Source organism: Eurosta solidaginis, chromosome 5 (assembly GCF_040869045.1).
Source record: "Eurosta solidaginis isolate ZX-2024a chromosome 5, ASM4086904v1, whole genome shotgun sequence".
Classification (NCBI taxonomy): domain Eukaryota; kingdom Metazoa; phylum Arthropoda; class Insecta; order Diptera; family Tephritidae; genus Eurosta; species Eurosta solidaginis.
The window spans coordinates 38,045,467-38,070,162 of NC_090323.1; the positions used below are offsets into that span (position 1 = coordinate 38,045,467).

General features: G+C 30.2%; 1 protein-coding gene and 1 long non-coding RNA gene across 12 annotated transcripts in view; one reads left to right on the plus strand and one right to left on the minus strand.

Moving 5' to 3' along the window:
• Window positions 1–24,696, plus strand: part of LOC137233620 (uncharacterized) — a 250,710-nt gene that overhangs the window by 171,584 nt on the left and 54,430 nt on the right. The window lies entirely within an intron of this gene.
• LOC137233618 (venom dipeptidyl peptidase 4-like) overlaps window positions 5,802–24,696 on the minus strand; it is a 411,237-nt gene continuing 392,342 nt past the window's right edge. For 10 of the 11 annotated variants that reach the window (XM_067756789.1, XM_067756788.1, XM_067756787.1 and 7 more), the window contains 11 exons: window positions 20,203–20,454; window positions 19,977–20,054; window positions 18,026–18,094; window positions 17,296–17,946; window positions 16,891–17,236; window positions 16,548–16,661; window positions 16,250–16,470; window positions 16,018–16,187; window positions 15,789–15,949; window positions 15,479–15,684; window positions 5,802–14,756 (listed from right to left, as the gene is read on the minus strand). In XM_067756789.1, coding sequence (XP_067612890.1) covers window positions 14,634–14,756; window positions 15,479–15,684; window positions 15,789–15,949; window positions 16,018–16,187; window positions 16,250–16,470; window positions 16,548–16,661; window positions 16,891–17,236; window positions 17,296–17,946; window positions 18,026–18,094; window positions 19,977–20,054; window positions 20,203–20,454 — 2,391 coding nt within the window. In that variant the 3' untranslated portion in view covers window positions 5,802–14,633. The remainder of the gene's footprint in view (window positions 14,757–15,478; window positions 15,685–15,788; window positions 15,950–16,017; window positions 16,188–16,249; window positions 16,471–16,547; window positions 16,662–16,890; window positions 17,237–17,295; window positions 17,947–18,025; window positions 18,095–19,976; window positions 20,055–20,202; window positions 20,455–24,696) is intronic. The other variant, XM_067756784.1, reaches the window with a different exon arrangement.

Here is a 24,696-nt window from a genome sequence, read left to right on the forward strand (position 1 = left end):
TATTAATCGGTTTTTCGATAACTACCGTCCTTTGTTGTATGTATTTTGAAGAAAATGTTATTCAAATTTTGTCTCAATATACGAATAGGAAGCTATATAAAGCAAAAAAAAGTTAAGAAAATTTGGCTTGGTTCAAGAGATATGGGGAAATTTAAATGCTAGGTCATTTGTGTACCGATAAATTCCCGGTTTTGTCTTAAAGGGTTAAGGATAGAAGATTAAATCGAATAGTGGATTAATGTACAAGTGAGTACATATGTATTGCAGAAAAAGAAAATTTGTGATTTGGCTTGGTTGAAGAGTTATACACAAAGGAACAGTAATTATCGAAAAACCGATTAATCCATCTAGCGCATTCACCGTTATTGATAGAACTGTTTAGCGGATTGTGCCTTAATGTACAAGTAGATGGCTATAGAAGAGAACTAAAAAAAATTTGAAATTTTGGTTGGTTAAAGTGATCTACCCAAAAATCTGTTTAATATTCAGTGCTTGTCGAAAAACCGATTATTCTGTATATCTCTTGAACAAAGCAAAATTACAACAATTTTTTTTTTTTTGAAGTATATAGGCACTAATTTGTAGAATAATCCACAATTTGGTATAAGATTCCACATTAACCCTTCAAGGCGAAAATCGGAGCTTATGAATACACAAATGACTCAGCGCCGAAATTGTCCTATATCTCTTGAACCAAGAAAATTTTATAAATATTTTTTGTTGTTTTCTATAGCTACATATTTGTAGATTAATACACATTTTGACTCAAAGTTTTATCATTGACGGTTCAGGGGCTGTGTGCGTTAATCGGCTTGTCGACAACTACTGTCCTTTGTTGTATGTCTATTGAAGCAAGCCTTGATTCAAATTCTGTCTTAGTATACGAATATGAAGCTATATAATGCAAAAAAAAAGTTAAGAAAATTCGGCTTGGTTCAAGAGATATGGGGAAATTTATATGCTAGGTCATTTGTGTACCGTTTAATTCCAGGTTTTGTCTTGAAGGGTTAAGATAGAAGTTTGAATCGAATAGTGGATTAATGTACAAGTGAGTACATATATTGCAAAAATAAAAACTTTGTCATTAGGATTCTGTGAAGAGATATACACATAGGGACAATAGTTATCGAAAAACCGATAAATCCACCTAGCGCATTCACCTTTATGATATAACTTTTAGAAGATTCCGCCTTAATCTAAAAGTAGGTGGCTATAGAATAAAATGAAAAAAATTTAGAAATTTGGCTTGGTTCAAGCGATATACACAATCATCGGTTTAATATACAGTGCTTATCGAAGAACCGATTATTTTGTATATCTCTTCAACTAAGGAAAATTCCAAAAACTTGTTTTTCTAATATATAGGCGTCCGCTTGTAGATTAATCCACAGTTTGAGATTCCGTCATTAACCCTTCAAGGCAAAAATGGGAGTTTATCGATAACAAGTGACTTAGCGCCGAAATTGTCCTATATCTCTTGAACCAAGGGAAATCTGCTTGAATTTTTTTATTGCTTTATATAGCTACATATTTGCAGATTAGTCCACAGTATGATTCGACGTTATATCATTAACCCTTAAAGGAAAAAGTGGGAGGCATCCGGGTACAAATGACTCGGTGCCGAAATTGTCCTATATCCCTTGAACCCAGTTAGGTTTTCTAAATATTTTTTGTTGCTTTATATAGCTACATATATGCCGTTTAATCCACATTTTCATTCAAAATTCTATCATTAACGGTTCAAAGGCTACGTGCGTTATTCGGCTTGTCGGCAACTACTGACTTCTAAACCGATTATTGTGTATATTGCTTGAATTGCAAAATTTAAATTTTTTTATTGTATTATATAGCCACCTACCTGCAGAATTAGGTACAATTGGTTAAAAGGTTCTGTCGTCTACGCTTAAGGCACTAAGTGCATTAATCGGTTTTTCGATAACTACTAACCCTTGTTGTATGAATCTTAAACCAAGCCAAATTGAGCCTTGATTCAAATTTTGTCTTAATGTGTATGTAAAAATTAAGAAAATCTTGCTTGGTTCAAGAGATGGCTATAGAATACAACAAAAAAATTTAAAATCTTACTAAGTTCAAGTGATATACACAATAATCGGTTTAATATTCAGTGGTTGTCGAAAAAATTATTATTTTGTACATCTTTTGAAGGAAGTAAAATTCCCAAATTTTTTTTTTGCTACACATACTCTACTTGTAGATTAATCCATAGTTTGATATAAGATTCCTTCATTAATTACAAGGCGAAAATGGGAGTTTATCGATATACAAATGACTCGGCGCCGAAATTATCCTATATCTCTCGAATGGAGCAAAATTTTCTAAATATTTTTACTGCTTTATATAGCTATATATTTGTAGATTAATTTACATTTTGATTCAAAGTTCTTCATAAAAGGTTGAAGGGCTATGTGAGTTAATCGGCTTGTCGACAACTACTGACGACCAAACCAATTATTGTGTATATCTCTTGAACCAAGCCTAGTTTCAAAATTTTTGTTGTTGTATTATATAACCACCTTCTTGTTTATTAAGGCACAATTGTGTGAAACTTTCTAACGTTAACGTTTGAGACACTGAGTGGATTAATCGGCTTTTCGATAACTACCGTCCCTTGTTGTATGTTTTTTTTTTAAATGAAGCCTTGAATTAAATTTCGTCTTAATGTAAGAAAATCTTGCTTGGTTCAAGGGATATGTGGAAATTTAGATGCTGGGTTATTTGCGTACGGATAACTACCCATTTTTGCCTTGAAGGGTTGATAACGGAAATTTCTAGTAAATGGTGGATTAATCTACAAGTGTGTACATAAATATTGCAAAAACAAATCTTTGCCATATGGCTTGGTTCAAGAGATATACACAAATCGACTGTAGTTATCGATAAGCCGATTAACATACGTAGCGAATTAACCGTTATGATATAAAGGCACCTACAAACACCAACTTACCTTCTGAAACTCTTTTGTAAATAAATAAAAACACTTTTTTTGTATCTAATATTTAATGAAATTTTGCTTTATTGCACAATTTTTATGATTTTTATTTACTAATTTACAGTTCTAGGCGCCTATTTTAAGATTTATTTATTTCTAAGCCATACATACATACATATGCTTATTAACAATAAGAACTATTAAATACTATAATTATTATTATCATGTTTAACATCACTATTTCTTTTGCGCTTTATTTATTTCTTTATTTATTTTCTTTCGATAAGCAATAAAATTGGAAATTTGCTTATAAGTAAACAGAAAAAAAAAAATACAACAATGAAAACCTTGGTGGAATAACCACGTGAACTAAGCCGTCAATTGTCTCGTTCTAAATTCTTCTTTGTTCTGTCATTCGGTATTCTGAAAATTTTTCACCAACGTTGTACCCGAAAAAGTGTTGTTTTTTGCATTTTTCAGGAGTAAAATATGGTACTTTTAGTACTTTTTTCACACTATCTAACCAGTGAATATCGATGGACCTTTACTGAATTTAATTACAGAGATTCATCATTTAGGTACCTTTGGTGTTGGCTTCCATAAGTAAGACCGTGCTAAACTATTACATTCTTATTGTTGATGTTTCCGTTATATATGTATGTTAAATTTGTTCCAAAAAAATAAAATTGAAACAGGTCTTTGTTAAAAGAAACTATTTGTATTCACGTCATATCGAAAAAAGTTAAGATAAGGTAAAGGGAATGTTGCAGTTATGGATTGTAATTTAGAATATATGAATCCGGCTCGATCGGATTAGCATCTTCTGATTCTAGGCTGACTGCTATTATATGCCCCGACATATTTTAGTAAATAATAACTTGGTAGTATTAGTAATACATCATGAATTCAACTCTCAAGAGCTTTTGGGGGATCTTCTGAACAAGTTTGTATGATGCATTAGAAGGGCATATGTGTTACTTCAGACTCTCAATGACAAATCAACAGAGCAGATGTTAAGAACAATGGATTTTTAGGGATTGAAACACATTTAAATTTATTACGATCACGTCCAAGTGTTACTGTAAAACTTTTCATCAAACCCGAATCCCATTTAAGTGCGCAGAGGTACTACAGTGGAAAACACCACTCCCTTTTATGTACGATTTTTGATGAAAGCTTCCACTGCAATTGAAGTTGAGGTCAGTTTAGTTTAGATGCATTATTGAGATTTAACAACAACAACAAAGGCCATACAAATATTAAAAAGTGAAGTTATTCTTTACACGAAAAACTGTTTTCTCACTCAGAGATAAATAAAGAAATTTCGTGAAAAAATTTATCTCAAATTTTAAGTTTTAAATAAAAATATAATATGTGAACTTCAAAGTGTGTTATAATTCGTTTTCACAAAAAAAAAAAAAAAATATTTAAATTTTTTATGAAAAAGATGTATTTCACTTTAAAAATAAAAAAATTAATTTTCATGAAAACTGTTTAGATGTTTCATTTACTTTATATAACATAAATCACAAAAGTAATCGTAAAATTCATTTTTATTTGCATTAGTTTTTATTATTGACACAGTATATAATTAATTTTCAAACAAAATTTTTACCAAAATTTTTTGTTTGACTAATTTTCAAAAATAAATTCGAAAAAAAAATTATCATAAAAATTTTGTTTTAACTGATGTTTGAAAGTATTCAAAAATACTAAAAAGGAAAATAATAATGTTTGAAAAATTTTGAATAAAATTCTACAAATATTTTTATTTATCTTAATTAAAGTTTTCCAACTTTCAAAATAAAATTTTCAAAAATGTTTTATAAAAAACGAGTTTTGAATGACCCTAAGTTGTTAAAAAGTAATATAAAATTAAGTAAATAATAATGGTTGTAAAATTTAGAAAAAATTCCACAAGCATTTTAATTTGATTAATTTTTTGTAACGAAAAAAACATGTTTATTCATGTTTTCTAAAAAAGCACGTCAAAAAATAATTGAAGAATTTTCTTTAAGAATTTATTACAAAAAAAATTGTTCACCATTTAACTTGAATTAAATTTTGATAATTAAAAATAAAAAATTTCATTGAAAAAAACATTGAATTTTTTTCTAAGAGAAGTTTTGCTACAGATGTTGGGAAAGCTTTAGAAGTTTGTAAGTACAATTTGAAAATTGTAAGATTTTCAAGGGATTTTTTGACTTTTCATATTTGCTTAAAATTAAAAAACTAAAAAACTCTTTCTTTGCCACTTGAAACACCACTCCCTTTTATGTACGATTTTTGATGAAAGCTTCCACTGCAATTGAAGTTGAGGTCAGTTTAGTTTAGATGCATTATTGAGATTTACTGCTCATCACAGTTTTATTTTTTTATTTTTGTTCGATGCCAAAAGTAATTTAAACGCGCACTGGTCCTGTGTATCTCCTTTTGCATTGGCGTTAGGTGGCACTGATACGCTGCAAAGCACACTTTCTGTAATGGCTTCCGTAGCAAGGTATCTATTTTCTACTCCTATTTTTTTAAAGCGGGTAAAAATTTGACCCTCTTCTGACCGTTAAAAAAACACATCCCTACCGTTTCAGATAGCGTACATCCTCTGTCTTTTTTTATTTACTTCACCTGGTGATTCCACCATGCTGAAAACATAAATAATTCAGAAAGTGATACAGTTGTATTTATACAAAAAATCTTATAATTAAATCAATAAACAATTGAAAATGATGTCGCAAATATGTGCACGTACAACAACAACAACAAAAACGTTTATTTGTATTGGATATGCACTCATACTTGATTTTCTAATTAAAGAAAGCAAAGTGAGCTAAGCAAAAAAAATTAACAATAATTTTTCTATATATATGCTTATTTACATACATATACAACACAAATTATATACATACATAATTGAATTTACAATTTTTTTTTACAAACGCTTATCTATTAATTACAAAGTGGAAAATAATTACAACAAAACATAGGCACGTTGTAGTACGAAATTTTTCATTTTTGGTTTTTAGTATTTCGTTTTTTTTTTTTTTTGTTTCAAAAGCAAATTAAAAAATCTCGAACAGCGTACGCTATGCCGCCTTTTTTTGCAGTGTATTCAATAAATGATTTGAGCGTGTTTTGTTTTTGTTTGTATGCATGTATGTGTTTGAGGTGTTGTGTACATGGTTTTACGACGCTGCCGCGTTTTAGTGTTTTTTTAATTTCATTAAGTTTTTTTGCGATTTTTTTTATACAAAATGCGTATTTGTGTGTTTTTGATAAATCAAAGTTTTTGTTCTTTTTTTTGTTAATTTTAATTGACTCGCTAAGGATACTTGTAGTTTCTATTGACCCTTTTTGTAATTTTTATAAAACAAATACTTTTGACGCAAAGCAAAGTTTTTTTATGTATTTTTTAATTTATAAAATTTTTTTTATGCAAGTGACGTACAAATAAAATCTCTTCTACTTTTAGGCCACATTGCGCCCCTTTTTCGGCTAAATGCTTTTTTTTTAATTTTATTGCCAATTTTTTAATTGTCTATACCAATTTTTTTTTTGTATTATTTAAGAGTTTAGAATATATGCTTTTTTGGGGTCTCTACGCTCGTAAATACTACTTTTATGCTACTAACTTGTTTTAAACTAGTTTTAAAATACTTATTTTGCGCCTGTTTGCATAATATGTATATATAAATATATAGCGGAAGAATATATATAATCAATTTTCAACTGACTTTTTTGATACGATAAAAAAAAATTCATACAAAAATATATATAAAGAAAAATTTATATGGACCTAAAATTATGCAGCGAATTTCGAAAATGATTTAAATGCGAAAAAGTAAGAAAAACCAAATAAAATTTAAGAAAATTTTTGAAACATTTTTTAGGCATATGAAAGAAGCTTCAGAAAATTAAAAAAAAACAACTTAATTAAAAAAGCGAAGAATGGTATAACGTAAATAATTTCACCTAATTAAAATCTTAAGGGGAGTGCGAAAATAAAAAAAAACAACTATTTCTACTAAAAGCCAAATTAAAATTCGTTGTCTTAAAATTAAATGAAATCAGTAAACTCGCCAACACAAAAGTTAAATTTTGTAAATAAACAAACAACAAAGCAATATTAAAAATTTTTCAAATTATATAGAAATTGCTTAGAAAAAGGTTTTTTCCAATATAACAAAATTAGACTCCTTGATGAAGATATAAAATAGCAGCAAAACGCGTATGAAAATAAAAAACCTTTTATTTGATTCTCAAACATGTTGGCTAAAAGGCTTTCCAAAAAAGAAAAAGTTAAGTTTGAAAGCAATAATAAACACAAAAAAAAAAAAAAACTAAAAATAGGAAAGAGGAAAAACAATACTCGCAGCTTTTTTTTGGAAATTTTTTTGAGTTCAGCAAAAAAAAAATCATTAAAAATTACCTTCAACAACTTATTAAATTGAGAAATAATGCGCTTTAAAAATTTCCATTAAATATTAATTTAAGCAAAAAAAAATTTAAAACAAAAGAGTTTAGTTTGTTAAAGTTAGGTTGAACTGGCCAATCCGTAAGGAACTCGCATTAATGAACGAGGCTATAGTAGTACCACAAGTTTGCTCAACGACCAAATTGAAAAAGCCTTTCAAAAACTATGTTATAGAATATCTCCGCCCTCTTGACAAATACTAGATACTTTCTTGCACTTTACTTTAGAAAATTTGTTTAAGATTTTAAAAAGTTCTGTCGAATATAAAATCAAACATTTTGAAAAAGCTTATTTCGTATTTACAAAATTTTTTGAATAAAGCATTCAATGTTCACAGTGAAAAAAGTTAAGAAAGGATGTTTTGAAAATTTTTGTCGTAAAATATATAATTTTTAAAATTTCCAACAAACGAAAAAGTTCAAAAACGAAAAATGGGTTTAGAATCATTTTTTTAATAAAAGCTTTTTTGGAAGCTCACCATAAAATCTCTAAAGCTCATTACATTTTTCCATATGAAACTGTTTCGTGCTTTCTTAATTTATACAATTTTCAACGTTCGAGAGCTTTGAAGGTCGAAAAACAAAAAAAAAACCCAAAATTGCAAGAGCTTTTTATACATATTTTTGCTTTGTTTGTAAAAGCTTCATGATCAAAAAAACGGTTTCGTACTATTATAACTATCATATTTTCAGCGAATGAAAGTTCGCTAAAGCTCATTCCATATTTGAATACAACTTTTTTATTTCCTTCCTATGTGTTGTTAATATAAATGTCATAATGGAAAAAACTGGAAAATGAGCTTTCGAAGCTCGAACAACGGATTATGGATAACATTTTTTTTAATAAAAGCATATTTTAAAGCTCATGATGAAATTCCAATAGCTTGTTTCATATTTAAATACAACTCTTTCAATTCTGCTCTTAGTACCGTTAAAAACATTTACATAACAGAAAATATTGAGAAAATATCGTTTGGTTTCAAGAAATTATTTCATACTTCTTTTTATTTAAATTAATTTTCAACTAACTGCAAATTGATTTTTTAAATAAGAACTCAAAATAAAAACGCAAAAACTCATTTCGATTTGAATATTTTTTGATTTGGTGCTTCTCTCTTTTTTCACCTAATTAAAATTTTTACACAAAGGCGTTACAGGGGACACAAATTAAAAATGAGCTTTTGGTTTACAAAGGTTTTAAAGTTGTTTTTATAAATTTTAAGTATTTTTCAATTTTTTTTTTTTCAATTTTCCCCAAACGAAAACTTTTGCAGTTCGAAAATATGTAAAATAAACTTCTTTCTGTAAAATATGTTTTAGAGCTCATTTCCAGCTTAATGAGCTTCAAAGTTCATTTTACGCTCAATCTACTTGTTTTCAATGTCTAAATACAACAACACATTCGAAAATTTACAAAATAATAAAAGGGAGTTTTAAAAAAAATTTTCTAATTTCCCTGAAAGTTTTCACGAAATGAAGAGTTTTTTCTTAAAAATACAAGGAGGATACCTTAAATGATCAGCCAATGAGAGCGTTTTAAAGTACAGAGCGAAAACTTTAAGCTTTAAAGCTTAGGAAACAGTTAATTTTATGTTCTTGTAATTTTTTTTTTTCCTTTTGCTTCAAAAAATTTGATCATTTTCGCGAAAAAAGCTTAAGTCGCGCTGAAATCTGGTTGAGACAAAGTTCTTAGAGAAACAAAATTAAATCGATAAAAGCGCAAAATAAGCTTATCACAAATTTAAGAAAGAATTGATCTTACACTAGAATTCCGATATTTAAAAATTTCGTTAAAAATATGGAAAACATAAAACAAGCGCCTCACGAGATTTTCTTTGCAGTAACTTGAAAAAATTCGGTAAAAAGCAATTGTTATGTTTTCTTTAATTTATTTCAAGATATCCTAAGTCTACTGAAGAATTTTTTCAACAATTTTTGAAAAATATCCGATGCGTTTTTTTGCAATACTTCTTGAAAAAATTCATACCATAAAAGCTTTTGTTAAACACTAATTTGCTTAAATAAAAGTTAATGAATAGGTTGAAGAAAAATCATATAAAATACGAAAATCGATAAAAACTTAAAACCGTTTTTCAAATAAATAATAAATTTTCACAAGAAAAAATTATTTATTAATTAGTTTTTGCGCAAAAAAATATTAAAGAACTATATTATGTAATATTTTTTTTTCACATTATAAATTTCCAATAAAAAAATTAAATAAGTGGTAAAATAAAATAGCATTTTTTACGAAAGTTTTCTTAAATTGGAAACATTAAATTTTTAATAAAGTTTAAGAAAAAAAATTTCGTAAAAACAAAAAAAATTTAAAAATAAACGATGAAGTTGAATACATTAAATTTTTAATAAAGTTTAAGAAACAAATTTCGTAAAAACAAAAAAAAAAATTTAAAAATAAACGATGAAGCTGAATACGCTTTTCGATGTTTAAACCATTTTAAATACATATTTTCTATATTTTTTCTAGAAACTTTAATAAATTTCCAAAAAAAAAAAAGTTATTTTTTTAAATTAAAAAATGTAAACAAAAAAGTTTTTCTAAAAATCGGCAACAAAGGCCATACAAATATTAAAAAGTGAAGTTATTCTTTACACGAAAAACTGTTTTCTCACTCAGAGATAAATAAAGAAATTTCGTGAAAAAATTAATCTCAAATTTTAAGTTTTAAATAAAAATATAATATGTGACCCGGTCTATGAAAAAGTGGCTTATGATTCTAAAAAGAAATTTCGAGAAACAGCTGTTAACAGCTGTTTTTTTTTTTTTTTGAGTCACAAGCCACCTTTTCATAGCCCGGGTCACATATAACAAAATAAATTTGTTTCGCTTTATTTAAAAACTTAAATAAATTTTGCGAAAAAAGTGATTTTCACGTTTAAAAAATTTAAATTTGTTAAAACCAGTTCAGCGATATATGTAACAAAATGTGAAATAACAGCTTTTCTTTTTTAAAGTTATGTTAAATAATTTTAACAAATTTTGAAAAGAAAATAAATATTTCACATTTTGAAACCAAAATGAAAAAAAAAATTGTTAAATTAAAAAGTGTTAAATAATTCATTTTTATAAACAAATTATATCACATTACAAAAACAAAAGTAAAAGATATTCGTTAAACTTCAAAGTGTGTTATAATTCGTTTTCACAAAAAAAAAAAAAAATATTTAAATTTTTTATGAAAAAGATGTATTTCACTTTAAAAATAAAAAAATTAATTTTCATGAAAACTGTTTAGATGTTTCATTTACTTTATATAACATAAATCACAAAAGTAATCGTAAAATTCATTTTTATTTGCATTAGTTTTTATTATTGACACAGTATATAATTAATTTTCAAACAAAATTTTTACCAAAATTTTTTGTTTGACTAATTTTCAAAAATAAATTCGAAAAAAAAAATTATCATAAAAATTTTGTTTTAACTGATGTTTGAAAGTATTCAAAAATACTAAAAAGGAAAATAATAATGTTTGAAAAATTTTGAATAAAATTCTACAAATATTTTTATTTATCTTAATTAAAGTTTTCAAACTTTCAAAATAAAATTTTCAAAAATGTTTTATAAAAAACGAGTTTTGAATGACCCCAAGTTGTTAAAAAGTAATATAAAATTAAGTAAATAATAATGGTTGTAAAATTTAGAAAAAATTCCACAAGCATTTTAATTTGATTAATTTTTGGTAACGAAAAAAACATGTTTATTCATGTTTTCTAAAAAAGCACGTCAAAAAATAATTGAAGAATTTTCTTTAAGAATTTATTAAAAAAAAAATTGTTCACCATTTAACTTGAATTAAATTTTGATAATTAAAAATAAAAAATTTCATTGAAAAAAACATTGAATTTTTTTCTAAGAGAAATTTTGCTACAGATGTTGGGAAAGCTTTAGAAGTTTGTATGTACAATTTAAAAATTGTAAGATTTTCGAGGGATTTTTTGACTTTTCATATTTGCTTAAAATTAAAAAAGTAAAAAACTCTTTCTTTGCCACTTGAATACTCCGCTCTCAAATAAGTAAAAAACAAAAAAAATAAATTTGATATTTTTTTCTTAAAAAAGTTTATTTCAAAATAAATTTATTAAATAAAAAGAGAAAACTTATTCCTAAAAACTGCTCAATTTCGCAAAACTTTTTTTGAGGGTATTTGTTGCTTACTTTGGGTTTTTTTAATTAAAAAAAAAAAATTTAAAATATTTGTTAAAAATTAAAAGAACAAACAAAGATTATTTCAAATTTGAATTATTACAAAAAAAAAAAAAAAATGTATCTAAAACTGTTTACGGACACATAATATCAAAAAATTGAAAAATTGAAACAAAATTCCAGCTCGCATAATAAAATTTGCCCGAAAAATATTTAATGTGAATATTTTTTGAAAACAAAAGTTTTTTTAAACTTTAGTAAACTTCTCAAATCTTGTGTATCTGATGGAAAAATTAATCACTTTTTACATGAAATTTATTGAAGATCCTTTTATTTTTCAAACAAATTTATCTAAAAAACGAAAGAAATAAAAAAACGAAAAAATAAAAAAAAGGTGTTTGTTTTCTATAATATTTTTTTTACTTGAACTAAACCTTCCTCCCGAATAAAAAAAGTTAAAAAAAAAAAATGGTCTATGTGTGTGCGTTTTTTTTTTTTTTGAGAAAAATTTATTTCAAGCAAATAAAAACTCGAACAAAAATTCTAGTTTCCTAAAAAATAAAAAGCTGTGAAATTAAACTTTATTCGCAAACCTTTTCGAGGGATTTTTTTATGTTTTTAAAAATGTCTGCAAAAAATTTAATTAACACCAAAAAAATAAAGTGAATAAAAAAAAATTAAAAAAATTTTGTTAACCATTAATAATTAAAGTTCTTTCTTTTTCAAACTTTTTTATCCAAGAAAATTTTATTACTAGTCTTAAAAAAATGTTTCAAGAAGTTGCCTATGTCAACTTTTTCAGACAAATATTTTGCCTGAATTTTTTTTGCGGAAAAATATATTTTTTAAGTTTAAAAAATTTTATATTTCTCAAAAAGAAAAAAAAATGTATTAAGTTAAAAAAAATTGTTGTTAAAAATTCTTATCCATCCAAAGAAAATAATCTTTTCAATGATATAATTTTTTTTAAACTTCTTTTATGGGAAAACTTTATTTAAAGTTTACAAAATCATTTTATTTTCCTAAAAACTTTGCTCAAAAATACTGAAAAATAAATCTTTTTTCGGCGAAATTTTTTTTTTTTTTCGAAAAATTTGATTTACAAAAAAAAAATAATTTATTTGACATTTTTTTATAAAAAGCTTTATTTCAGGTTAAAAAAGACTGCCCAAAAATAATGAAATATAAATTGTTTCTTATCGGATAAAATTATGTTTCGAAAAAAACAACAAAACATATTTTTTATTTGAAATTTTTTTCGGGGAAAATTTTATTTCTTGTTTAATAAGACTATTTTTCATAAAACTTTTCCCAAGAATATTGGAAATTTAAAAGAAAAGTTTTTCAAACATGTTTATTTATGTTAAAAAAAATTTTATACTTAAAAAAATTGATTTTCAAGAAAATTGTTTTTAAGGGAAAATTTTGTTTCAAGTTTTGAAAAATCTTAAAAAAGTTAACGTACTTTGTGGAACTATGTGAAATTTAATGAACACATTTTGCGGTACCTTTTTACTATTATTATTATTATTTTTTTCATTAAAAAGTAAATAATACTTTTAATATCTGAGCCATTCTACCAAAAAAAAAAAAAAAAACATAAGAGCCCAAATAGCTTTCGTTTGAAAAAGTTTCAGTAAGTCCTAGAGAAAAAAGAAAAAAATCAGCATTGTCAATAAACATTGAGCACTTGAAGTTTTTTTTTAATATTTTTGTGCTTTTAAGAACTTCTCAAAAACCTCCAGAAGAGCTTTCTGTGTTTAGTTTCTAAAATTTGAAAACTTTATTTTTTATTTTTTATTTAATTATGATTTTTTATTTAAGGTAAAGTGAAAAAAAGTTGTAATCAAGACTTTTAAAAGTGGATGATGATAGGATGGAGGAGAACGGAGAGCGAGGGCGATCTAAATTGTATTGGATGTAATTTTTAACGATGCTTTGGTTTAAATTCCGATATTTTTATGAAAAAAAAATGTTTAATAAAATCTTAAGTATAGAAAACGTGTTTATTTACAAAACTTCAATTTTGCATTAGCAAATAAATAATAAAAATAAAATCCAACAAAAAACAAGCTAAAAAGGAAAATTTTGATGTCCGCATACTTTTTTCTGTTTTTTAATTCAAAATTAAATAAAAACAAAGTTGAAGTATATAGCAAAAATATATTTAGGCACCAACAACAACAACTTGCTATAAAAATTTCAATGCTTCGTAATATTTATTAGATATTTTTATGTTTACCTATGACCGTGTGTACATTTGTGTGTATGTGTAAGTGTTTGTTCATATGTATATACTACTTTAGTATATTTTCGAATTTCAAGAAGGAACTTCAGAAGCTTTCAAACCAAAAAAAAAATTTCAAGCAAAAAAGCAATTTTTTTTTGCATTTTTTTTTAGTTAATTTCGCTTAATTCACGCTCATGGCTTTCATAAGTTTTGCAATATCTATTCATATCTTCTTGTCTTTGAGCTAGGTTTTCAAATAATTTTGAAATTTTGTAATCATACAATTTTAAATTTGATTTACCCATTTGTTCGTTTTGTTTTTATTTTTCTTTATTTTTAAAAATATTTTTAAATTGTTTTTCAGATAATGCTAATAATATTTGTCTACTTTTGTGCCACGTTTTACTTAAAGTTTTAAGGAAGTTATTTTTTAACTCTAGATCTTAGAGCTGTTTGTTAAAGTTTATACATAAAGGCTGCTTGCGCTGATATCCTCAAATAATTTGGAAAAAAAAATATTACATTTACTTTTCGCTTACATCTGTTTTTAAGTACAAAAAGTTCATTCGCCTGCATTTAATTTAATCTAAAATTTGATTAGTTTTCCTTTCATCACCCTCTCACTCGAATTGTCTGCTTCTTAACGCTCATCATCTTTTTCATTGTTGCGTACTTTGTTTCATCTTTTTTCACCTTGCATGCTCATTTTTTTCTCTTTCTTTTTCATCTTCTTCTTCTCCCTTCCGGCTTCGCTAAATATTTTGTTTATCTTTTACCTTTCTATATTCGTTGGTATGTTTATTATAACGGAACAATCATTTGCCGTTCCAACGTGACATTAAACGTTTGCTGTTGAAACAATCACCGAAGAAACGATCCAAAGAATGATATAAATGCGGACGTACCGATGCTAAGCTGTGATCTTCGTCGGTATAACTCTGGAGATAGAAAAAAATGTATATATATAAATAAATCTGCAGGATAAAAAGTGAGATTGATTCTTTTTGTATATATACATTCAGAATCTGCAAGAAAACTTTATAATTTAAGTAAAGTCTCGAGTTGGACTGATGGTAAAGCAGCGAGACCTCAAGCATGAAAGGTCAAATTTACTGAGAGTTTCAAATATACTGTGGACACTACTACGCCATACATAACTTTTTCGAATGCAATAACTCCTATACAAATACAAGTACAATAACAAAGGCACTGAAAGCGATACGTGAGAAGTATGATCCATGTGAAGCAGTCAGATGGTTGCCTAGTTCAATTACATGAAAGTCACTTTGTCTATCACGTGCTGCCGTATCTGAATTAATATTAAGCCAAGTTCCAGTTGGTGGAAGTCATGGACTGTGGTAGTCTGGCTTTTAGTAGTAAGACCTTTAGGACTGGACATATGTAGATACACTTGCATAACTACTGTCGAAGGGCGACCCTGGTTTAAAGGCTTAAGATATACTCACGGTAAGCTATGTCGAAAGTGGCGCCTAAATCAACAGACCAGAAGTCTGAAGGGTTCAAAAAAAAAAATAAAATCATCTTAACGGCCATTGGGATAGTATTCAAAAGGAGTTCCACGCAAATTGTAGGAGAATTATGGCCTTAATCTTCATGGAAGTAAATAGCCAAGAAGTTTTTGGTATTTTTTTGTACTTACAATTTGCTTAAACAGAATATCCAATCTCTCCAAATTTTTCGCTAAAACCATAGCTTGTTGATAATGAACATTGTCATCGAGCGTACCATGAACTAACATGAATTTTTTACCACGCAAACGATTTGCGCGTGTGGTGAGTTGGGAGTTGAGGTAACCTACTTCGTTTAATTTAGGCAGGCTCATGTAGCGTTCCGTGTAAATGGAGTCTGTAGAAGAAACAACAAAGAAATGGAAACAAAAGTTAATCAATAGTAGTAAAATGGGGCTTATTAAATACAGTTAATAGCACTTAACAATTCTGCAAACTCACCATAGTACGTCCAATCGGTGACGGGCGCCACCGATGCGGCACAGCGGAAGACTTGGCTATCATCATTGGCCAAAGCCATGGCAGCAGCATAACCGCCGTAACTCCAACCCCAGATGCCAGTATGATTTGCATCGATAAAAGGGAATTTCTGTTGTAATTGTCTGGAAATATAAGAAGGAGGATGAAATGAAAAAATTATTATATGAAAAAAGCAAACAATTCAACACACCTCGTTACATTAACCTGATCGGCAATTTCAACAGAGCCTAACTTAAGATAAACCGAATGTAGGAGCTTATCGCCGCGTGAGCCTGAACCACGACCATCGATCTTAGCATAAATCACAGATTGGTTTGATGAGAGGTAAACGCCCCAGTCAATCATCCAACGATCGACCACCTGAAAAGCAATTAAAACTTGTATAAAATTTACTTAATTAAAGGAAGATTTCGCGCGCCTACCGAGGTAGAATCCGGTCCACCATATACATCGACAAGTAATGGATATTTCGTGTTGCCACTACGATCAAGATTGGGCGGCAATTGTAGCAACACTTTGGCAGTAAAACCTTCCGCAATGGGGAAGGTATGAATCTCATGTGTGGGCATGGCTTTCAATTTCAATTTTGCATGCAGTTCGCTATTCAATTCCCAGTCCATAAGCTTTTTAAGCACAACTTGGTCTAAAGGGAGACGGACAAATTAAATAAGGAAAACCGATTAGTTGTGAAAAGGGCGTAGTTAGAATTAAGTTTCTTACCATTTTCCCAGCTCCACTCGTGTATGGTAGTATACGGTATACCAGGACCGTCCGAGGTTATCGCCAACTGACGATCTGTGCTAAAGGAAACCGAATAGTACGTTTGCTCCACACCTGATAAAAACAAAATAAGTTTTTTAATAGTAGATAGTTATTTAAGACTTTCTATATCAGTAAAGTTAAAAATTAAACTGGATAATACTGCGTCTAAAAGTATACATTATTTAAATATGTTTATTGGAAGACTCAATATTGCATAATTTTAGGCGCAGCTGTTAATATATTACAGCTAATCCGAAATTGAGTTTTAACGATAACCATTTCACACGCGCACATAACTCACCATCCCAAGAATGTAAACCACATGTGAGGCACTGCGGCGTTCTACCAGCATCCGCTTTAATTGCATAAATATGCGCCACCTGAGAGCTCTGTTCCGTATTGGCGGTATAGAACAACACATCGCTACTTGCATCCCAATGAAGTATATTTTCTACAACGAATTTTCCTTTCGTAATCGCTTTTACAGTATCACTAGACGATTTCGTGGACAGCGTAACGACATGACGATAAAAAGTTTGATCATCTTGTAGTTGTGGCAGTATATAGGCAATGCGTGAACCATCACGATTCTTGAAAGGAGGCGTAAAGAAGTTAACCCAGCCAGTTTTTGATTCGATGTTATAGATCTGAAATTAAAAGCTTGCTTAACAAAAATCCCAAGTTGCTGCACACACAGTTGAACTACCTGCAAACGGCGCACACCATCAAAGACCTGTAAATGCGCCATATTTTGTATACGATTCATCCATACCGACAGTACACGATCTTTATCCAACCACTCGACCGCACTTATAATATAATCAGTTTCAGTATTCAAAAAGCTAGACACCGGAATCTGCGTAAGAAAATCTGCCCCATCTGCCGCGCGCGCCAAATCGGCAGTGTAGAGACTAACACGCGGATTCGAGGAGCCCGCTTTCGGATAGGGTACAACTTTTTCGATTGGATATTGAAAACGTAAATCATTCGCTTCACCATAAATGGGTAAATTCATACCACGCGTTGGTGAATCATCAAATTTGATAAAGGCAATTTGTGTGCCAGTCGGATTGAACCAAGTGGCTATATTGGAGCTAAATACCTCCTCTTCGTACACCCAATCAGGTATACCATTTAGTATGGCAGGATTCTCATCGCTTGTTATTGCTATTGCTTCCGCATATGCTGTTGGTTTGTAGTACAGATTGCGTTCGAAGTTGAGTATGAGCCCATTACCGACGGGTGCCCATTGCGCGAATAGTAATAAGCGCTGTACGCCTTGGATCATAAGCGGCTGTATTTGACCTGATGTGATATTGAAGATGTCATATTGCGCAAAGAAACTATGACGGAAGTACTGTAGAAAATGGGGGAATGGAAAGAAAATGGCAGATTTAAAATTAGGCTGCAAGCAACGGGCACAGTTTCGTATCTACCTTGGAAAAGTTTTTCGCCAACAAAAGCAGTTCACCATCAGCTGACTTCTCAAATAATACATACTGTTGCTGTATATAAAAAAAATCAAGTGCAAGATATTTAAGAGTTTTTTTTACGTTTTTTTAGTTTAATCTTAAGCATGGTATGCAGGTCTCAGGTAAATATGCAATTTAGTGTCATAATAAGATTTTCCATAGTCTTGTTCCCATTTACAATCGGCTATATCTTTTAATCAACGCCGTAATACTCTGTCGAGACTTTTTCATTATAGGCTAGACAGACTGCACATTAATTTGCATTGAACAAATGATTGGGGTTTAACTTGACTATAAATTATGTATAATCCCCTTGAGTTTCCATAACTTTTTCGAAAGCTTAAAAATAATTAGACCGCACAAGCGACTGTTCCGTAAAAGTTATATCATTTCCGAATGAACAAGAAAACAGTGTGAATACAGGAATTTGCACTTAGTGTAGACTACAATGACCTTATATCTCTATTTATAATTTTTTTCAACCGATCTTAGTGAGATGAGTATTGCAGTCTACTCTCTTATTCAATTAAATTTTCCCTAACTATCTGATTGGGTGATGACTTGAGAACGAACAATCTATAAATTCGCTTATGTCTTTAGTTAACCCACACTGTCTATATTTTTATTACCATTTTAAAACTTTTAACTGGTTTTGACTATGTGCGATGATGACAAATCGTTGCAATAGACACCAATGCAGATCCATATTTAATTCCCAAAATTTAAGAGAACCAGCAATTTTTTTCTCTATTTATTTGTCTATTTTATTAATTTTTATTTGTTGCTATAAGTGTGGGTTATGAATCTCACTGAATACATAGTTTAATCGGATAAGTATTACCTTCTGTCTACACCTTTATTCGTTTGAATTTGTGCTAATAATCAAGTGTATTGTAAATTTTTATTTTAATGCATTTTTTGAATCGAATTGGCTGCACATTTTAAGTTGAGTGTTTTCGCCTGTCTACATTTGTATTACAGCTTTTTAATTTGCACGAACTACCTGATTAGTAATTAATTTTATATTAAAATATCAATCAACCCGATTCGGTTGCATAGTTAATTCAAAAAAATGAAAGAGGACTGGGAAACCCTTCTCTGTATTTAATTTGACTCTACAAGTGTTGATTTTGAAACTTACTGAGTTCATTGTTAATTAGGATTAGTTTTAACGTCTGTCTACACTTTTATTCGGTTTGTTTTGCATCAACTAACTGATTTAATATTCCCTTAGATTTAAACACCTATTAAATCGCATAGTTTATTCCAAAAGTTTAAGAAGATGGGAGGTTTTTTTTATTTAATTGAGTGCAGAGTTAATAAAAAAGGAGTAGCGACGTCTGTCTACACTGTTATTCATTTTAATTTCCATTAGCTACTTGTTTTGGGGTTAATTTGAAAATTTATAATGCCGTTCTAATATTAAAGTCGCTTTCAAAGATTTAGCGGTGGGGAAGTGAGAGCCGATTATTAATCGAATCGGCATTATGCTATCTTCAGATTTCGTTTTCTGAATTAACTATCTGATTTGGGAACGCACAAATGCGCATTAAACTCGCCATATAAATTCCCATATTTATAACCCAGATTTAAAAAATTAGGTATTTTTTTGTCTACCTTAACTTTTTCAAGACTGAAAATATTATTGATTTTTATTCAGACTTTCTAATTTGTTCAGCAGGTTACCCTACCCTTGGTGCTGTTTTCTTGGTAAGTCATTTGTGAATTGAATCCAGTTCATAGTTAATTGGGATTAATGTAGTCATATGTTCTCTCTTTTACTCTGTTCATGTTTTTGAGACCTGTGAACCTAATTAAGAAAATTTTGATTCTTTCTATTTACTTCGTGTGGTTTTTAATATGTACTTTTATCTTTTCTTGAGACCTGTAAACCTAACTTGCAACTTGTACTTACATGCTCATCATACATCAGCACCTTTTTCCTTTTCGTTTTTACATCATATTCGACAATTGACTGCAATTTAAGAGGATTCTTTAATAGCAGACATATGTTTGTAAGAAAAAAACACAAATAAACAACAACAACAACAGCAAAAAAGAACAACAACAAGCAAAAACAACAATACACATTAGCATACATTAAAAGTTGAACAAATTAATATCAAATTTGGTTCACTTACATTATTATCACGAAAGAGTAAACTCGATCCCGTCGTCCATGTGCTATTGAAACGATGCGCTGCTAATGCACCTGATATCACTTCATCTAAATGTATACCATTATCTTTTTCGGGTGACATAACATCATTCTCATCCCCAGCTTTGAAAATAAATGTTAATGCCACAGCGAGTAGTGCGATTACGATGAGTGCAACGATTGTGCCGATTATGATGCGTAGTTTGTGTATTTTCATTGGAGAGTAGCCGAGGTTCTGAAAAGAGAGAATGAGAGTAATGTTAGCAAGTGTGTTGGTGTGAGAAAGAAGTATCGATAATCAATAAAAAAATAATGTTTAATATTAACCCTCAAATGATTCATACATGACTCCTCCCACATGAGTCAAATATGACTTGCCAAGATTTTCGGTATAAAATTTTATTTTTTTGAATAAATTTAAAATTCTTTTACATACTAAATTCTCAGTTTTGCTCTATTCAAGCATAAATTCAATACATTTTGAGGCTATATAAGGCTTATACGAAATAATTCTAATATAGCGGGTCCGCCAAACGAATTCTAAGAAAAAGTGTTTTCGGAAGAAATCCTGAAGCCATATTTAGCAATAACAAAAAGATAACATAAAAAAATAAATGACACTAACAACTGCAATGGCAACAGGAATCACGGACATTACAATGCTGAGCGAAAACCTAGCAAAGCAACGGACGAGTTGGAAGGGGTGGACGCGGTCAATGGTAGAGAACGGCGGTCGAATTTGAGCAGTGCATTTCCAAACCAGAGGGTAGGACCTTTCCAGGAAAATTAAAAGGTATCTTAAGGTAGACGTCATCTTAAATAACCAAGAGGCCGCGATGTAGTGGGGAGCACCAGAAACCGTTTAGGGAAATCCTGGGACTCATCAAATAATTTATTGTGGGCAAACTGGATAAGTAGAAGAAGGGAAGATGCGGTAATCGTATGGAGAGAATAGCTGTAGTAGACTTGCGTTTGAATGTATCTATTACCGAGTTTCCTGAATGTACAATGTTTCTCAGACTTGGGGAATGGAATTACAGGTTTAGGTTAAGTTAGCAAAGTCGTGGGGCGCACATAGGCCAGGTGCTTATATAATAATAATAACGCCACAACAAAAACATGAAGCAGCTACACTTGTGTACATGAATACATCAGTCATAATTTACACACATTCATACAAGGCAACGAAGAGATATCTCATACACACACATGTGGTCCTCAGCCGAAGTAGTTACCATACCTGTAAAGTACTGAGTACATACTTGTACTAGTACCAAATAGGTACAAGTACTCAAGTACTTCAAATCTAAGTACAAAGTATTGATACTACAGTACTTGTACTTCGAATCCGAAAGTACAAGTAGATATACTTTCGAAATACTTGCAAGTACGCGAAAGTATTTTTTCTGATAAAATATGTCAGTTTGATTCATAAATGGAAAACCAAAATATGAGTAAAATTTGTATTAGAAAGCAACAAGAAGTAAAACAACATATCAAATAAGTATAAATTGTACAACAGCTAACAATATTAAAGTAGTTTGGTGTTTGCCTTCTTTTGTACTAGTTTTTTAAACGAAAAGTCCGTTACTGATTGCCTACTAGGACTATAAACAATGCAAGCCAAGGAAAATAAACGCTCTACTGGATCGGAAGAAGCTGAGGGCGTATACATTTTGAGTGATAGGTCCTTCATAAGAGGATAACTCTGAAGCATATTGAAATCTGTTGATGTATCATTAAAATACCTGAAAACTCTTCTTCAACCATTTTGTCAAAGTTAGGTGATCGTAAGGGTGCTGGTTGATCCGCTTCAAAACCGTTCAATACTTATCAAAGTACTTCGAAAGTACTTACAAGTACTTTACTTGTACTTCAACAATTCAAGTACCAGTACCTCGGTACTTATACTTGTACTCATTTTTCGAAGTACTGAGTTACTGATACTTGTACTTGTACTGGTAATTTTTCTTTAAAGGTCTGGTAGTTAGTCACACATACACACGCATATGGCTATGGGAGAGGCGTGTACTACAGATATACATGTATCTAGCTGTTTACCAAGCATGAGCTACAACTGTTCGCGAAATTATAAAAGCAGCGAGAGTATAAAAGCAGCGCAAGCTGAGTAATAATTAATCAGTTTTGATTTAAGCACGCTATTGGCTGTGAAGTATAATTGTGAAGTACTACTCCCAAAGCAATCTAAATAAAGACCAGTTGGCAATACTGAATATTGGAGTCTTTCATTCAACAGTTTAGCGATCGAACGTTAGCAGAAGGTTTCAAATAAGCCGAGTTTCCCCAAAATTCGTTACAATATTAAAACTTCAACTTATTTGTACATCTAATGTGGCGCAGGATAAGTTCAATTTTAGTTGATCCAAGCTCTGGCTAAAGCCGGGCATGTGCAGAGGAAATATTTAACACTTTTTATATCCTCCTCATCATTCCAACCTCGATGGGAGTCATTGATTTATATTCCCATATATTCGCCACGTACTCTCATCAGCCAGTATCACGTTAATGTACCAATCAATATATCTAAGGAGAGACGATTGAGATTGATAAGGCACCTAGTGCGGTTCTCATTTGTGAGAGGACAGGTTTGTCGTGACACCTCACAGTTAGGTTCCAGTGCCCATCTGCCTTTGGCTTTCCCGGTAATCACAGGCAAAGGAAGTGTTTGCAAATGGCAAGAGGAGGAGCGATGTGCAAATTATCTCGATTTTTACAGCGGCTGTCACAGTTCCCAAATACACCACAGTGACCCGATGCCCAAATTATTATTGAAATGTACCGAGAAAGTGCTCCTGCCTTGAAGTGCTTTGATCGCTGCTTAACTGTCGGAGCAAATTGCAGCGGGCGTGAGAATAGAAGCTCTCGAAAAGCCTTCTTTATGGCTGTTAGTTCTTCATGAAAGACGCTTCAATGACTCGATTGCCCAGTAATTAAGAAGAACGAAACATCTTTCGGCTAACAATTCCTGGGCCCTCAAGGTAGAGGTATTCATAGGTCTATGGTAGAAGGTGCTAGTTCTCCATGATGGAGAGTCCTCCAATTTCCGCTCTTGCTTTGCACACAGAGTATATTAACTTTGATAACATAACGGTTGATCATATCGGTATAAACGAATCGAGATAAATATAGACTTCCCTATATCCAAATGCTCAAGATGAACCAAGGAGCTGATTTAGGCATGTCCTTGAGTTAATTCTGAGATATCTAATCGCCCACTTTTTATGTATATAACATTTTGGAAAATATAAAAAACCTGATTATTTAGTAAATGATACGCCTAGAATGTTGAAATTGATGTGTGGACTGATATTGAAACTCTTGATAAAAAATTGAAAATGGGCGTGGCACCGCCCACTTATGATAAATTTTACAAACATTATTAATCATGAATCAAAAACCGTTAAACCTATCATAACAAAATTCGGCATGGAGGCTGCCTTTACTATAAGGAATGCTTCGAAGAAAAATTAACGAAATCGGTTAAAGACCACGCCCATTGTTATATAAAAGATTTTTAAAAGGGTCGTGGATGAATAAATTAATCTAAATTTTTGCAAAATAAATTTAATTTTTATAAATGGAATTATAACAAGAAATAGGAAAAATTCAAATTTTCGAAAATAGGCGTGTCCTTTTTATGACTAAGTAATTTTCTATGTTTCGATGGCCATAACACGAAAAAAATTAACGGTTCGTAATACGATTGGGTATACATATTTTCCTTATAGCAGGAAATATTTCTAGAAAAAAATAGGCGAGATCGGTTATGGACCACGCCCACATTTATATAAAAGTTTTTAAAAGGGTTTTAGACGAATAAGTAAGACCCCATCGGGTTAGGGGGCTTTGAATATAAAAATAAAATACCAAATTGATGCTTTGATTTGGAATTCAAAACTCATTCCGAATATTTTCTACTAGCAATATAGGAGTATTACATATATGTTCTAGGGGTTGTGTAGCGCAACCCTTTCAAAGGGTTGCCAGCGCAATATATATATAGGTTCTCCAACCCAATTGTCAACCTCACCTACCCTTGGCGAATCCTGTTTTTTTAACAGTCGAGGCTCTGGCGACCTCAAGTTCCTCATGGATCTAGGGGGTATGAGCGCGGGATGGCCTAGAAGGTTTCATGTGGTCATACCAAATCGTTCCCGAGATGGTCGGGCTATTACCTTAATGGTGCTTGTTACCGTACCAGATCTGCATCCGGCAAAGGACCATCGAAATCGATAACACTCCCCCAAGGCCTTTCGGCCTTATCGCTAAAACAACAACATCAACAACGAATATAATAAGCTATACCTTTGCAAAAAGAGCTTAATAACAATGGTATTTTAATTTCTGAATGGAATTATAACAAAAAGTAAAAAAATATTAAAATTTTTTAAAATGGGCGTGGCACTGCCCCTTTTTTGACTAAGAAATTTTTATGTTGTGGGAGCCATTGCTCGAA